The sequence below is a fragment of the Pan troglodytes genome, chromosome 14 (assembly GCF_028858775.2).
Source record: "Pan troglodytes isolate AG18354 chromosome 14, NHGRI_mPanTro3-v2.0_pri, whole genome shotgun sequence".
Classification (NCBI taxonomy): Eukaryota; Metazoa; Chordata; class Mammalia; order Primates; family Hominidae; genus Pan; species Pan troglodytes.
Window position 1 is genome coordinate 57,354,477 of NC_072412.2, and position 15,760 is coordinate 57,370,236.

General features: G+C 48.6%; 1 protein-coding gene across 8 annotated transcripts in view; it reads right to left on the reverse strand.

Moving 5' to 3' along the window:
* Positions 1 to 15,760, reverse strand: part of DHRS12 (dehydrogenase/reductase 12) — a 46,309-nt gene that overhangs the window by 13,349 nt on the left and 17,200 nt on the right. For 2 of the 8 annotated variants that reach the window (XM_063792596.1, XM_009426988.4), the window contains exons 6-8: positions 5,404 to 5,465; positions 4,199 to 4,312; positions 2,045 to 2,135 (exon numbers count right to left, since the gene is read on the reverse strand). In XM_063792596.1, coding sequence (XP_063648666.1) covers positions 2,045 to 2,135; positions 4,199 to 4,312; positions 5,404 to 5,465 — 267 coding nt within the window. Of the gene's footprint in view, positions 1 to 1,002; positions 1,720 to 2,044; positions 2,136 to 4,198; positions 4,313 to 5,403; positions 5,466 to 15,760 lie in introns of those variants that run through there. The other 6 variants (XM_024348549.3, XM_054664981.2, XM_009426990.5 and 3 more) reach the window with 5 other exon arrangements.

Here is a 15,760-nt window from a genome sequence, read left to right on the forward strand (position 1 = left end):
GAATTCTTCACTTCCTCTGCCAAGCCCCTCGAGGTGTCCCACCCTCTGCATCCCAGGGCTACAGGGAGGTGTTTGCCTGGAGTGGCCTCCCGGGCCTGGCCTGTGCCACAGCGTCGGGCACTCTACCTGCCCACGCCTTCGAGGACCCAGCCACACGCCCTGGCTCCAGTCCACACCCCATTTTCCCACAGACCTCAGGGAACACAGTGTCTCCACAGTGAGCACATTGGGAAACAAAATAGTTCTCTCTCGAAGCCAAGGAAAGAAAATAAACCAGAGAAAACAACAATTAAGAGCCTTACTGAGATCATGGAATTTTAGAGCTAGAAAGGATCACCTAAGCAAAAGCCCTCCTTTTTTAAATTAAAAATAAACATCTTTTCTTCTTTTCACAGAAGCAATACTTGTTTACTGTAGAAAAATCAGGATAAACTGATAGGCAAAAAGAAAAAATGTGAAAACCTTGTGATGTGTCACTCAGCGGTGACACATGTCTGCATGCTCAGCCCTCCCAGGCCCCTGTGGCCACAGACAGGATGTGTGCACCTGAGAGCTGCTCTGTAACCTCTGAACAACACATGGTAAACTGCACCTTGACCCAGATGATAGAGCCCGCTGGTGGGCTTGCCAGGCAGATTTTAAACATCTGAGCTGATGCTGGGATTGTCAGAATGGTGTCCTTGGAGGGTAAGAGGCTGGGGGCCCCCCATGGCCTCCTAGAATTCACCCTGGACAGGCAGAACCAAGCATGTCTCCCATTAGGCAGTGAGAAGAATCGAGAAGCCATGCTCTCTGAGCACTCCCAGGCTGAGTCTCCCCTAGTATACTTTGCTGAGAACATCCTTTTTGTATTTAAGACAGGAGACTCAGATCTGTACAGGTGAGGACTAATTTCTGCCAAATCTCCAAGCTGGTCTCCATGAGATGCCACAAAGCACCAACACACACCTCTTTCTATAGGGGTGTGGTAGTTACAAAAATAAGATCATGAGGCATGTACTATTCAGGAACTTGGTATCTTCATTTAATGATATAGTGCACACAGGGTTTTTCCATAGGCATGATTGGCAGCAGAGTCTTCAGCCCTGAACAGATTTTGCACAGGTGTTCTATAATTTATTAACTTCATCTCCTACCACCAGCACTGTGATAAGCAACCTTGTTTTCCCTATCTTTATTTCTTAGGATGAATTCCAAGGCTTCTGATAAATAGTGATTTTCAGAAAGGCCATGCCAGCAGTGTGTGAGAGCCTGATTCCCAAAACCCCATGGCCAGGCCCGGCTGGGAGGTCTTAGCCTCTCTGGGCCTCAGTTCCCTCATCTGTAAATGGGTGTGATAATAGACAGTAGTGGCCACTCCACAGGGGCTTGAGGACAAATGAGTTAATCCGCAGACAGCGCTGAGACCAGTTCTTGGCGCCGCGGGTGCACCCTGGGGTGTGTGCTGTGGCTGCTGCTGCTTTCAGTTCCCTTGTTTGTAGAGGAGGAAAGAGCTGCAGAGAGCCCAGGTGAGCTGCCTGAGGTCACGGAGTTGGTGAGGCAAATCCGGAAGAGAATTCTGCTCCCCTCCACCGCTGCTCCAACACGCTTCCAGATCATTCGAGCTGTGTCCTTGTGGCTGTCATTTACCTTCATGCATCATTATTTCCAAAAACCTGGGGAGTGGTGAGGCAGTCTGGGCCTCTCCCACTACCTTCCTCAGCTCCTGCTCATTCCTGTCTGACGTGGAAATGACAATGGTCACCGGCTCCCTCTCTCACCAGGATATGCTGTAGTTAGGAGGGCGCCCCAGGCGCACCTGCTCCCGTTCCCACCATCTCCTTCCCTGACTTGCACAGGGCAAGCTGGAAGCAAAAGCTCTGTGTCTGCATGAGGCTTCCCCCAGCTGCAGTCCCAACGCGCCCCTGCCTAAATGGAAATGAAGCTACTCCTCAGTCCTCATTACGCTGGTTTTAGGTCATTCCTGGGGAGAGTCAATCCTGCGGCTGCTCAGGTATTTTTAGATGAAACGTAAGTGGCTCAGCAATTAAAGGCTATGACATACCTGGGGTGTCGGCCCAGCCAGGATGCATGGAAGAAAAATGGATGGCCAGGTGCCCTTGGGCCCACCGCTCCGTCAGAACCACTTGCTGCCTCTGGACAGGAAGGAGCGAGGGGGTGAACAGGAGAGAGGAGGCGCCATTAGGTGCAAGGGCAGGGGATAAGCCCTGCCCAGCCTGGCTTATCTTACACTGGACTCTGCAGTATGTACGGCCACTTGATGTCACCCTCCTCCAGAATCAGTCTTTACTCAGCAGCCCTGAGTAGGACCTAGCAGGTCCTACCCACTCCAAAGGAGGCCAGAACAAGCAATGAGCTAACCCAGCAAAACACTGAGAGAGAAGGAACAGCAGGCCCACCCCCCATGAAATTACACCCCTCAGTGCCCAGGTGTTCCTCGTCCACAAGTCGCCTGGGTGACTCTATTCTTTGCTGCTCACTGAGGGCAGGGGTGGTAACTGTCCTGTTCACTGCTGTACTTCAGGCCCCCAGCACAGACCGGCATACGGTGTGTGTTCAGCTAATATGGGAATTAAGGCCGGACGCGGTGGCTCAAGTCTGTAATCCCAGCACTTTGGGAGGCGGGACGATCACCTGAGGTCAGGAGTTCAAGACCAGCCTGGCCAAGGTGGTGAAACCCAGTCTCTACTAAAAATGCAAAAATTAGCTGGGTGTAGTGGTGGGCAAATCAAAATGATTTGGATTTTGGAGCTGTAATCCCAGCTACTCAGGAGGCTGAGGTAGGAGAATTGCTTAAACCAAGGAGACGGAGGTTGCAGTAAGCCTATATATATATATATATATATATATATATATATATATATATATATATGAATTAACTCCTTCCTTAGGCAGAGTGTAGCAAATGTACTAGACACAGAGAATACATCAGTTATAGACAATAAAAATCCTTAAATCCTCCCCTTTCCCAGCTGCAGTCACACTATTGCCCCATCCCAGGGTAGTCTGATCATGCTTGGCAAAGAACTCCATCTCTGGGCCCCATTTACAAGTGGATGGTTTATTCCCATGTCCTCTGGGAAAACTGTAAAGAAGTGCAGGTCTTTCAAATGTCAGGATTTGGAGTCATGAGATGTAATTCACCAGGATTTGGTCTGGGGTCAGGGAGCAAAACTGGGGCACACCCAGGGCATATAAGCAGAAGAAGTGGAGGTGCAGAGAGTCTCAGACAGGGCCACCTTCGGAAGGCACACAGTACCGACAAGGAAGGCGGAGGGTGCTGGCAGCCTTACAGACAATGTGGGCGCCCTAGCGGGTGAATTTAAGGGCAAGAACTGTAAATATGGAAGTTATATATATCCGGCTTTTAAATATAGCTGTAATAAGCAGAGATACAGCAGTACAGGTTGAGCATCCTTCATCTGAAATGCTGAGGCCCAGAAGTGTTTCAAGTTTCAGATTTTTTCAAATTTTGGAATATCTGCATATACATAACGAGAAATCTTGGGGATAGAACTCAAATCTAAACACAAAATTCATTTATGTGTCATATACGCCTTTACAAATAGCCTGAAGGGAATTTTATACAATATTTTTAAAATAATGTTGTGCATGAAACAAAATGTGTGTTCATGAAACCATCAGAAAGCAAAGGTGTGGGATTTTCCACTTGTGACATCATGTCAGCACTCAAAATGATTTGGATTTTGGAGCATTTTGGATTTGCGATTTTCAGATGAAGGATGCTCCATCTGTAGAAATCTACTTTCTGTTCAGAGTAGTCAAGGGTTCTGGACTGTGGCCCCTTCCCTCCCTCAGAATTCAATGTGCCGCCCCTCCCAATGAGCCTCCGGGAAGCCAAGAGCTGCCCAAAGGAGAGAGGAGGGACCGCTCGCCGTCCTCATTCCCTCTGAGCAGCACAGGGCAATGGATCCCCCTGCTAGGATCCTGTTTTGTGTGGGTCTGAGAAACACCGAGAGGAGACGCAGTGGCTTTGTGGCTCCTCCCAGGATGCTGCTGAAAGCCCACATGGGTCTGAGCAGAGCTGTGCTCCCCAAAGGGGAGCCCTCTTGGTGAGGGAACATTTTCAGGTGCTGCATGAACTACTAAGGTCCAATTAATGTGCATCCCAGAGTAAGCTTTCCTTGGAAAAGGGCCCTCGCAGCCCGTGGGTAAAATGTAGTCTTGGGAAACCCACCTCACTGACCTTGTTTTGTGCATAGACCATAGTTCCATCAAATGGTGTTCTTTCGGACTGGAGATCATTGGTGCTCAGTTTCTGAGCCAACATTCCTCCTGAGGAGACGGTTATCTGCGATAAAGGTAACAGAGATTTACAAACTAAAGCCTGTGACCCCTTCCACTCTTCACCCCCTGTAGAGCAGTGCTTCTTGCTGTTGTGACCAATGACCACAAAATTAGTGGCTTGAAGCAACACATTGTATTCTCCTACAGTATTCTCCTACAGTACATGTATTCTCCTACATGTATTCTCCTACAGTACATGTATTCTCCTACATGTATTCTCCTACAGTATTCTCCTACATGTATTCTCCTATGGTTCTGGAGCCCAGAAGTCCAAGGTGGGGCTCATGGGCTAAAGTCCAAGTGTCAGCGGAGCTGCGTCCCCTCTGCCGGTCTCAGAGGAGACTCCATTCCTTGCCTTCAACTTCTAGAGGCTGGCAGCACTCCTTGGCTCACAGCCACGTCTCCACCCTCTGCTTCCATAGTCACTTCTCCTCTGACTCCCGCCCTCCTCCTTCCCTCCCATGAGGACCCTTGGGACTCCACAAAGCCCACCTGGATACTCCAGGACACGCTTCTCATCCCAAGGCCCTGAACTGAACTGCAGCTGCCAAGTCCCTTCTGCTATATAAAGGTGACATAGTCACAGGTTCTAGGATAAGGATATGAACTTTTGGGTGGGGGGTGGCACAGATCATTATTCTGCCCACCACAGCAGAGAGAAGGCAGCCTACATTAACTGTCTTCTTCCTGCTTTCTCCAATTTATATTTCAACCCGCTGGGGGAGAACAGGCTCCAGTAGCCAGTCCCTTCCCCTCTGAGCAGGACAGTCCCCAGGAAGAGCAGCACCACCCTGACCTGAGCACCCCACAAGCCGCCCCTGCCCTTCGGAGGCCTCCCTCCCCAGTGCTTTGCCGACACCCACGTGACAGCCGGAGTGGGGGTCGGGGGTTGGGGGGGTTCAGAGAGGGCTGGGGTCTGAATGTGCTCTTGGCATGCCTCCACCTCCCTCTCGGCCCCCTGACAGAATTGGGGTTTTGCTGTGGATGTGGACAGAATGGCCCCCTTAGGGCAGTCTGGCAGCAAACCTAGGCCCACTGACTTCCCATCAGGAGCAAAGTCCATTATCCTCAAAACATCCCATAAGGTCAACTCACCACTCGGGGGTCGTGTTCTTTCTCCAGCACAGGGATCAGGCCGGTCGTGAGAATGTACACACCTGAGGCAGCACACAGCATCCCATGAGGGGGCTGCAGGAAGCCCCAACTCAAGGGGTCCTGCAGGACTGATGTGGGGACTGTCTGCCCGCACCCGCCCCCCACAAGAGGGCAAGTGGCCACCTGAGGGGCAGTCCCTCCTTCCGAGGATCCTTCAAGCCAAATGTTCCTTTTCCCAGGACTGGAAGAAAGATGCCTTAGAGCCTCATGTACCGACAGGAAAAGATGTCCACACTACAGGAATACAGGAAGGGAAAAAGAAAACTGCCAAACAGTAGATGGGTCCACTTTGCAGAAGAAAAAATGCATCTATATGTCCAGTCTGTGCACAGAAAAATGTGAAGATGAAATTTAGCAATACCGCTAAATTAGGTCTCAAGGGTGGAATTCAGTAAAATTTTTCCTTCCTTTGCTATACATTTCTGCACTGTTTGGATTTGAGTATTTTTATAATGAGCATATAACTTTATGGTTATTTCTTCAATCAAGAAATATACATATAATATTTCTAATGGAATGAGAAAAACACTGAAGTGTATGTGACATGGAAAGACGTTCCTAATATATATGGAATGAGAAATTACAAAACATTGGGAACACCACCATTCCATTTTGGTGAGGAAAGACGTTTCAAGATGAAGAGAAAATGTCTGCAAGGATGAGAGTGATGCCCTGAAAGGTTAAAAATGCTCATCTCTGAATGGTGGGATTATTGTTTCTATATTCTTCTTATACATGCCTGTATTTTTTTAAACAATGAATGTTTATTACTCTGTGTTTACAAAAAAGGGAGAGTTTAAAGCCCCTTACCCCAAAGTGAGGCAGGAATCAAGTCAGGGGCTTAAAGTGGCGAGCCCTGGGCTCTTTCCTGGGCTACGCCATGGAGTTTCTGTGTGACCAGCTCTCACCACAGCTTCCTGCACCGCCCGCGATGTGGCCTGCATCCAGCTCGCAGGAGCTGCCTGGCATCGTGGGAAGGGTCCTGGAGGTGGATCCAGGGGCCTCCCTCTGAACCCTGGCTCTGGCACTTACCAGCGGTGTGACCGTAGGCAAGTGCGGTGGCATTTTCAGGAGATAATAGCTGGCCAGCCCACCTCACAGGATCAGAGGAGTTTGTGGTGAAATAAAAATGTGTGCATGTCCTGTGAGGACTGGAAAGTTCTCTGGGCAGGCCGCCTTTGTCCTGCTCTTGCTGTATTATCATTTGTGATTCTGAGTTGTGACTTTCATCCCAGACAGCATTCTTAGTTGTTCACAGCCCAATTTATTTGTAGGAGCCTGCCTTGTTCGTATTTGTGGATTTGTAAAGTCTCCTGAACCCTGGGTCGCTAACAGCTGTTAACCTCCAGCCAGTGGTCTTGGACTTTCTTTGTATTCACCGCCGGTGGCTTTCTCTGTGATTTATGACAAGTAGAAAGGACTTCTGCCAAAAGCGATCTGCCGCATCAGCTTGCCCTGACGGATTGTCATAAATGGCTCTTGTGAGGAAGGGAAATGAAAGCCAGCGGCTGGGCTGGCTCTGCTGCCTGCGAAGGGCACCTCCCCTCTCTTCTCAGGACGGAGAGAGCTGGGGTGAGCCCCTTTGCACCTATCCTCCCTACCTGGGAGGTGCTCAGCTCTCATTCCCAGTCACCTGCAGGAGGGCTGGCTGGGTCGCTTGTCCCTGCCAAGTACTCTCTCCTCTAGGGGACTGCCAAGTAGCAGGTGCTTTTAAAAAAACTCCTAGAGAAACACAATAATAATCTGCTAAAATAATACACAATATATAAGTATGTATGTGCATACATATGTGTGTACACATATATGTGGGTGTCTGTGTATATATATATAAACTCTTATTGAAAGAATTAGAGTTATAGAATCCCAGAGAGGTTCAGTGACTTATCCAAAGTCCCAGCAAGTTCATACAATGTGGAAAACAGATGGCGCATCTCCCTTTTCTTGAGTCACGTAGCCATGCTGCATGCCAACCCATGCCAAGGAGAAGGAAGGTACCCATTCTGCAAGTCATTCTTTCCTCAGTGAACATGGCGCCAGTTGCTCCTTGCCCAGCTCACACAGATCCAAACAGGCCTGTCATTAACACGTGAGCCAACGTCACTCTCCTGCCCCCAAAGTCCTTCAACACTCTGGCCCCCATTGAATTAAGCAAAAAACTCCTCAGCCTGGTGCAGTAGACTTCTTTGGGAAACATGCCCCATTCCCTCTTTTTAGGGGTAGGCCCCAAACACATCCTGTTTATAACAACAACAAACACATAACTGAGTCTTTGCCCTGGGCCAGGTGCTGCATTTGTCCCATGTGCCCAGTCCACGGGCAGATGGACTGGGCCAGGGGGGTGACACCTGGTCCAAGCTGTCCCACCCAAACTCTCCCTACAAGAGTGTGAAAATGGAATGCTGAATGGAGGACAGGTGACTCAGTGGCAGCCATATGTGACCCAGATGCAAGGAAAAGCAGAGACGGAGAGTGAACGAAGCAGTTGTGATGAGAGTCCATGGACAACAGTCCCAGAGAAGCAGAAGGTCACCTTAGCTGCTGACAGGTTCTCCTGTCCTGTCCCTGGCCCTCCCAAAGCCCAGCTGTGTCTCTGCCATTGAGTTCTGTGAGGGCTGCCCTTGTAGCCCACTAATAAATTATTTTTTTCTTTAGTCTGCCTGTGTGGGTTCTTGTTACTTCTGACCACACAAAACCTAAGACACTTGGCTTGTCTCAGTTAGGAAGTCCACCAGTTCTCCCGGGATAACCAGCTACCCTTTAAAATAAGAATGTCTCCTGGGCGTGGTGGCTCACACCTGTAATCCCAGCACTTTGGGAGGCCGAGGCGGGCGGATCACTTGAGGTCAGGAGTTCAAGACCAGCCTGGCTAACATGGCAAAACCCCGTCTCTACTAAAAATACAAAAATTAGTCGGGCATGGTGGCCCACACCTGTAGTCCCAGCTACTCGGGAGGCTGAGGCAGGAGAATTGCTTGAACCCGGGAGGCGGAGGTTGCAATGAGCTGAGATTGTGCCACTGCACTCCAGCTTGGGCAAGAGAGTGAGATTCCATCTCAAAAATAAATAAATAAATATATAAATAAATAAGAATGTCTCTGGACAGACACAGGAGGGGCATTGTTATAAATGGTTAATGGGTGCTTTTAGTCATTCATATCTTCGTGTGAACCAGGTCAACAACTTCCTTTCCTCTAAGACTTCCTATTAATATCAGGACATTTGGGTGATTCAAGGTTTTGATGAGAGAAAAAGAGAGATATTTTAGAGTACAGAATCCCACGGGAGGGCAGGCCTGGGAGGAGGGAAGGCACCTTCAGCTACTGGAAAAGTTGCCCAAGGTTAGTCCTGCTCCCAGTAACAAGGAAAATAATTCATTATCATTATGACTCATTAGTATTTTTAATTTACACAATGCCTTTCTTCCAAGGAACTCATTATGTCGATGGAGGTTCATTACGAGAAAGAGATCTGGCAGTGGAATTTATGTTGGACATAGTCTTCTAAATATGGCAACAAGAACTTTTATTACATGGGTACATGACTTGAAGCAAATCTCTCTATCAACTAATTAAGAAGAGAGGTAAAACTGTGTGGAGCACAGGTGATGCTGAAGGAGAGATGCCGTGTGTTCTTAGAGCACTGTGAAACCCATGTCTGCATCCTCCAAATACTAAATTCATAGTATTTCTGAAATTATATATCTTGAGTATGACATTTTAATAGCATTAAAGGCAATTATTTTTAATGAGAAAAATATATTGCAATTTGTAAATTTAGCATAGGAAAACTGATTGGCATTTCTATTAAGAAACCTTCAAAGCCACCTTGAATTAAAGCTACTTTGGTTACTAGCCAATGGTTTATGTGCTTCCATCCACGCTACTATCTGACGGAGAAAATCATTGTCTTGCTGTCCCTGGGAAGTTTCTGGTGTTAATTTTAAAGGAGCAGACAGCTGCACTGGTGAACACCATTTGGTACTTCTTTTGTACAGTAACAAAAACATAGTGAGCCTGGGGGGCTCACATACTAATCTCACACATTATATAAAGATGATTTCAAAGATTATATTACCTGGAGAAGACAGCAGGACAGAGTCCCAGAGGAAATGAGCTCTTAGAAGACATTCAAGGCACTGGCTTCCTATGGGGTATTCTTGGTTTGGGCTCAGAGAGTGGTTAGCGTGAGTCAGGCCTTCCCCTTTGCCCCCAACCTCAACTCATCCCCGCCACCTTATCCAGTTCCACGCACTGAACAAGTATTTATCAAGGGTCCACTGAGTGCCAGACCCAGTGCTAAGTACTCAGGATACAGACTGAGGGCGCCCTGCCCTCTGCCAGGCATTCCCAGGCATTACACATGTTACTACGTGACTAACCTACACTCACGGTCGAGGTAAGTGCTAGAGTGCTATGGGCACATGGGGGTGGGATGGCGGGGAGGTGTCAGGCTCTGCATGAACTGTGAAGGGACATTTCAGCTAAGACCTGGAGAAGAGGAGGGAACAGGCAGGTAGAGGGCTGGGGATGGGAAGAAGGGCTGCAGGTATGGAGCACAGCCTGTGCAAAGAGGCCCTGAGGCTGGAGAGTGCAACCAAGGCAGCTGCAACCGAGTGAGCATGGTAGAGGGTAGGGCAATGTGAGGCTGCAGCCTCCAAGGGCAACGCCAGAGATACTCACCTCATATGAAACCAAGGGGTGACTTTAAGCAGAAGGAAACAGATTTGCATGCATAAGGACCACTCTGTCAGCCTTATGGAGGAAGCCTCTGTTCGGGAGGTGGGTACAGGAGGGCACCTAGGGCCCCATATTACTCCACTACATCACAGTGACTGCAGTGGCTTGGGCAGAGTGGTCGCAGTGGAGCTGAAGAGCAGGAGACAGACTGGGGACACGTTGTGCAGGGAGTCCAAAGGCACGATCACTGCTTGGATATGAGAAGTGAGGGGGTGTCAAGGACAAGCGGTGACGGAGATGATGCTGGCCACTGGGGTGGGGCCCATTACAGGAGCAGACCGGTGAGGGACTAAGGCTTCAGTTTTGGACATGCTGAGTCTGAGGTGTTTGAGATCTGGACCTGGAACTCAGAAGAGAGATCTGGGCTGGAAGGGGGCCCTTGGGAGCCAGGCACATGATGGCATTGGGGTAAGGATGAGATCCCAACAGAGAGTGTGGGAGGAGAAAGGAGGGCACAGGATTGGTCTGGGAGGGATGCCAACATTTAAAGTCCCCGCAGACACGCTGCAGCTGGCTAAGGAGGTTGAGAAGGAGCCAACCTCCGAGGGTGGAATCACAGGTGGCTTGGAGGCCATCGCGCTATGGGAGCACGGACAGCTGTGCCCAGTGCTGCCGATGGATGTGGTAGAGGTGCGCTCTCCGGAACCAGGAATATCAGGGTCATAGATGACCTCAGCATGAGAGTGGCCAAAGGTCAGGAAGATAAGCCGACTGGAGTGAGCTGCAGGATGCCCGGGACTCGGGGACCATGAGAGGCTGGTGGAGGAAGTGCTGTGGAGGCTTTTCTCCAGGGCCTAGCCAGGTGACTGATGTCACCCCCTGCTGTCACAGCCGCAGTATGGGGGTCCTGTGTGCTTCACTGAGATGTATGAAAGAACCTGCTGTACTGCAGGGAGAACCCGAGTATGGGCACTTGGGCCTCAGCTCATTAAAAGGACAAAGGTGCTTATTTGGGATTGTGTTTCTAAAACTCCTCAAATGAATGTTTGTTACCAGCACACCTTTAAAACACTCACCAAATCCCAGCCAGGTAATTAGGTAAGGTCCTGGCCCACAGGAGGACTTGGATTTGGGGCTGGTGCTCCTAGGCCAGAAGACCTAGAAGGGCAGACACCACAGAGCCTCGTGAGGACTCTGCACGGCCATGGAGCTGCCGAGAAGGAAGAGCGGCCCAGAGCGGGGTGCACGGCGCGGCCCAGGAGGCTCAGTCTGGGAAGCTTTTGTGTCTCATCAAAAGCAGCTTCCATGGCTGGCAGAAAACCGAAAATCAATGGGAAAAACGATCTCTGACTTCTGAGCTTGTCCATTCTCTCTCCTTAGGACGGCTCCCCGGTGCAGTTTAAACCAAGAGCCTCACCTGGGGCCCTTCTAGCGGTCGAGGGGAAATGGGGTTTCTAGGAGCTCCAGACTCCACCAGCCTCCCCTGTGGCCTGAAATCTGCCCCCCCCCCCCCCCCCCGCCACCTCAAGCTGAGGACACAGTCTCTCCAACAGCAGCTCACTTGTTACTGAGGACGAGCACCAAGAAACAATCATAATGAATAATATGCTTCTTAGGATGAAACAGACTCACTACATGCCAGACATTGAGCTGAAAGTTACAATGCTTTCTTTTTTCTTGTTGATACAATATATATATAATTTTTTAACATAAAGTAAAATCTGTGCATGCGTGTGTGTGTGTACACAGTTCTGAACTGTGACAGATGCAGTCATGTAACTATGCATTAGACTGTGGTGTGATTCGGAAGAACTCTACCACCCCAGATGTTCCCTCACAGCCACTCACATTCCCTTTGTAGTCACACCCTCCTCCTGCCCCTAACCACTCCCTAATCCCGCCCCTGCAGCCTCTGACCTCTTCTTAGCCCCCTAGGTTGCCTTTTCCAGAATGTCCTATAAATGGAATCACAGTCTGCACCCCTTGGGGTCTGGCTTCACTTTGGCTGGTGCATCTAAGAGTCACTCACATTGTTTTGTACATTGACATTTTGTGCCTTTTTATTGCTGAATTGCATTCCATTGAATGGGAGTGCCAGTTTATCTATTCAGCATATATCTGGGCTGACTCCTGTTTGGGGCGATTATGAATAAGCTGCTATAAACATTCGTGTGCATATTTTTGTGTGCACACAGGTTATTTCTCTTTGGTTAAATATCTTACAAGTCTTTTTTAAATCTTCACTTCTGGCCTATAAAAGTATCATCATCCCCATTTTACAGAATGGGAAAGTAAGGCGTGGGGAGGTTGAGGACATTTGTACAGAGTCAGGTAACTGGAGGAGCTGGACTACAACCCTGCTCAGTGCAGCCAGTGTGACTGAGCACCTCCTGAGAGCCAGGTGGATTCTGCCCTCAAGGATCCATGCTCTGGGCAAGAAACCCACCCATCAGCAGGTGGCTTCTGCTGAGCCACAACAGGCACACAGAGGGGTCCATGGGAGCCCAGAGGGGAGCATCTGACCAGGCTCAAGGGAAGGAATGTGTCCAGCAGAGTCACAGAGGAGCAGTATGAGTTAGCCAGGTAGGGGACATTGCAGGCAGGGGAGCAGCAGGACAAAAGCATAGAGGTAGCACTGCCAGTGGCAAGTTCCAAAATAAGAGGCTGACTGCTACAGGGTCCATATAGGAAAATAATGGGAAATACATTTGGACAGGAGGTGGGGTCTGCTAACAAAGGACTTTAATTCCAGGTTAAGGAATCTGGATGTTAAAACAACATTAGCTGCCATTTCTACAGTGCTACTTCCCAGGCTCTGTGCCTTTCTGGGAGCCTCGAAGGTTTGTGAGCTGGAAGGAGATATTAGGAACAAAACGATGCATGAGGATAGCTCAGGTAAAGGTTATTGATAAGTAAGAATGCCTGGCACCAAACGCATGCCCTGTCTAAGGAAGCATTCTGCCTTGGAAGCACTGTTCTCTGTTTTCCTCTGAGTCTCCTTAGCAATCTCCCTTCATGGATGAAAAGAGAGTTTTACCACATGATTACTGAAATTATGTATGTGTCTAATTCACCCACTAGGCCAGCAGTCCCTTCCATTTCTCAATCCCCATAACTGGCCACAGCATCTGGCATAAAATGGGCCCTTTATAAATGTTTATGTAACAAGCCAGGCGCAGTGGCTCATGCCTGTAATCCCAGCAATTTGGGGGGCCGAGGCAGGTGGATCACCTGAAGTCAGGAGTTCAAGACCAGCCTGACCAACATAGTGAAACCCCATCTCTACTAAAAATAAAAAAATTAGATGGATGTGGTGGCGTGTACCTGTAATCCCAGCTACTCAGGAGGCTGAGGCAGGAGAATTGCTTGAGCCCAAGAGATGGAGGTTGCAGTGAGCTGAGATTGTGCCACTATACTCCAGCCTGGGTGACAGAGCGAGACTCTGTCTCAAAAAAAACCAGAATGTTTATGGAACAAATAAGGTGCCTTTGTTCGTTAGGTATTTTGATTAATAAATAGTTAACATATTAAATTCAGGTGACCCGTTTTCAAAGAATTAGAATGTAAAAAAAAAAAAACAAACCCTTGTGGCAGATTATTGTTCAATATTCATTCTCTCCTCGCCACCTCTGTGGGAGAAGTACACTTCTCTGATTCTTGATTTGGAGCTCTGTGAAATGATTTGCTTTGATTAATTGGATATCTGCTGATTTCTGGATTGGTTAACTGGATATCATGTCCAGTTAATCAAAGGGGCTTGGATGCAAGCAGAGGCTTGGAATTGCTCGCACACCTAGGCCTCTGCCATTGCCCTGAGAATATACGTTGGCCAGAATATGCCTTGGTCCAAGGAGGATACAAGATATTTGGCACATACTCCATACCAAACCTGCAGCTTGGAGACACACAGCTGAGCCCAGCTGAGATCAGCCTGCTCAATAGATCTGCAGAAGAGTCAGCAAAAATGCATGCTTATCATTGTACAGCCCTGAGATTTTGGAGTTGTTTCATAGCAATAGCTGACGATACAACCCTACACTAAAAAATGCCCCAACCACAATTTTGTTGTCCTTTGTTTAGGAAGTGAGTCACAGACTGGTTTTAGACTACCTCTGAGCCTCAGTTTCCTCATTTGTAAAATCTGTAAAATGGTTATGAGACTGAATGAGAGAATCCAAGAAAAGCCTTCAGTGCAGCCTGCAGCACAGGGACTGTGCTCAGTATGTGCTATTGTTATGAAAGCGTCTCTGGACCTGGGGTCCCTGTGTCGAACAGCAGCTCTCACTAGTTACTGGGATGTGCCCGAGGAGGGTGCCACGTAACAGAATGTCAAGCGACAACACTCTCTGTCTCACGACGTACATCCTTCCAAAGTGACCTAAGGTGAACTTCCTCGCCTCCTGCCAAAGAGCTAAGGCACCACTGCCTGTTTATCACAGTCAATTAATTGGTGACGCAGCTGTCCTGGTGGAGATAGAATCAGTGTCCTCGTCTTGTGTCCTGCGGTGAGAGAGGCTAAGATGCGGGTGAGAGTTTTAATCTGCTAACGCTTGGCTGTGGCAGGCTGCCAGCAGGGCACTTAGCTCAGCCTCCCCGCCCTCCCTCTCCCATCTGTCTTCACTCCTCATGGACTCTTAATGCCACTGAATGCTAACAGGCAAAACGTATGTGACTGGAGGAGACCTGAAACAAAGGGGTGAGAACAGCCACCCAACAGAAGCTGTCTCCTGCAATCTCTTCCCCTCCATGGCTCAACTGCGCATCAACTGACCCAGGGCAGCTCGCTTTTGTCCCTCAGTAGAATATGAAAATCTCTCCAGGCCCCACCCGCCCCCGCAAAAGGCTAAGAATTATTCTTTCCAAACTATCTAATTCATACACTGTGATGTCTCAACAAAGCCGTGTGTAGGCATGGGTGCTGAAGGCATTTTGCATTTAACTATTCTACCAGCTTCAAAACCCTTAGGATCCAGTGATAAATCCTGCGAATGCTGAGGTTTACGCTCTCCTCAGAGTAACAGGAACCTACTGGTGTTTGGCTGGAGATTGCAAATGTTTCTGACAGCTCATGTGAATCTTAGAAAATAGAAAACAACCTATCCCACATTACATAATCAGGCCAGGAAAACATGTTTCATATTAGAAAGGCAGCCAGCAATTTTCCAGGACTCGGACAGGGGTCCAGGTTTTTTGTCTGGCCTGGTCCTGCTGAAGAATGACAGCACTTTAACCTCTCTGTATCTCCTTCTCTCTCAAGCAAAGACCCATGGAGCTGCCCCTCTGTGCTGGCATGCCTCTTTGTGTATTGTACTACTTCCTTCACTTGAGAGAGGATGAATAAATATCAAAGCCCGAGAATTATTACGCTTCTCAGAGAGGTTGGAATAATCAGTAAGATGTTTCTAACACAAACAGGAAATGAAAAGGAAGAGATAGCAAGGTCTTTAGAAGCAGGCTGGATCCTTACAAAGGTGCAACTTAACCAGCTAAATAATCAAATAGACAGCCCCTTTAGAGTCTATCAAGCCTGTCCACATTCCCAAGCAAGGCCAAGGTCCCCAGATTACCCTCCTTTTCATCTTCCAAAACCTTTAAGCTTCTCTGAGAGGTGCCCCCAAACC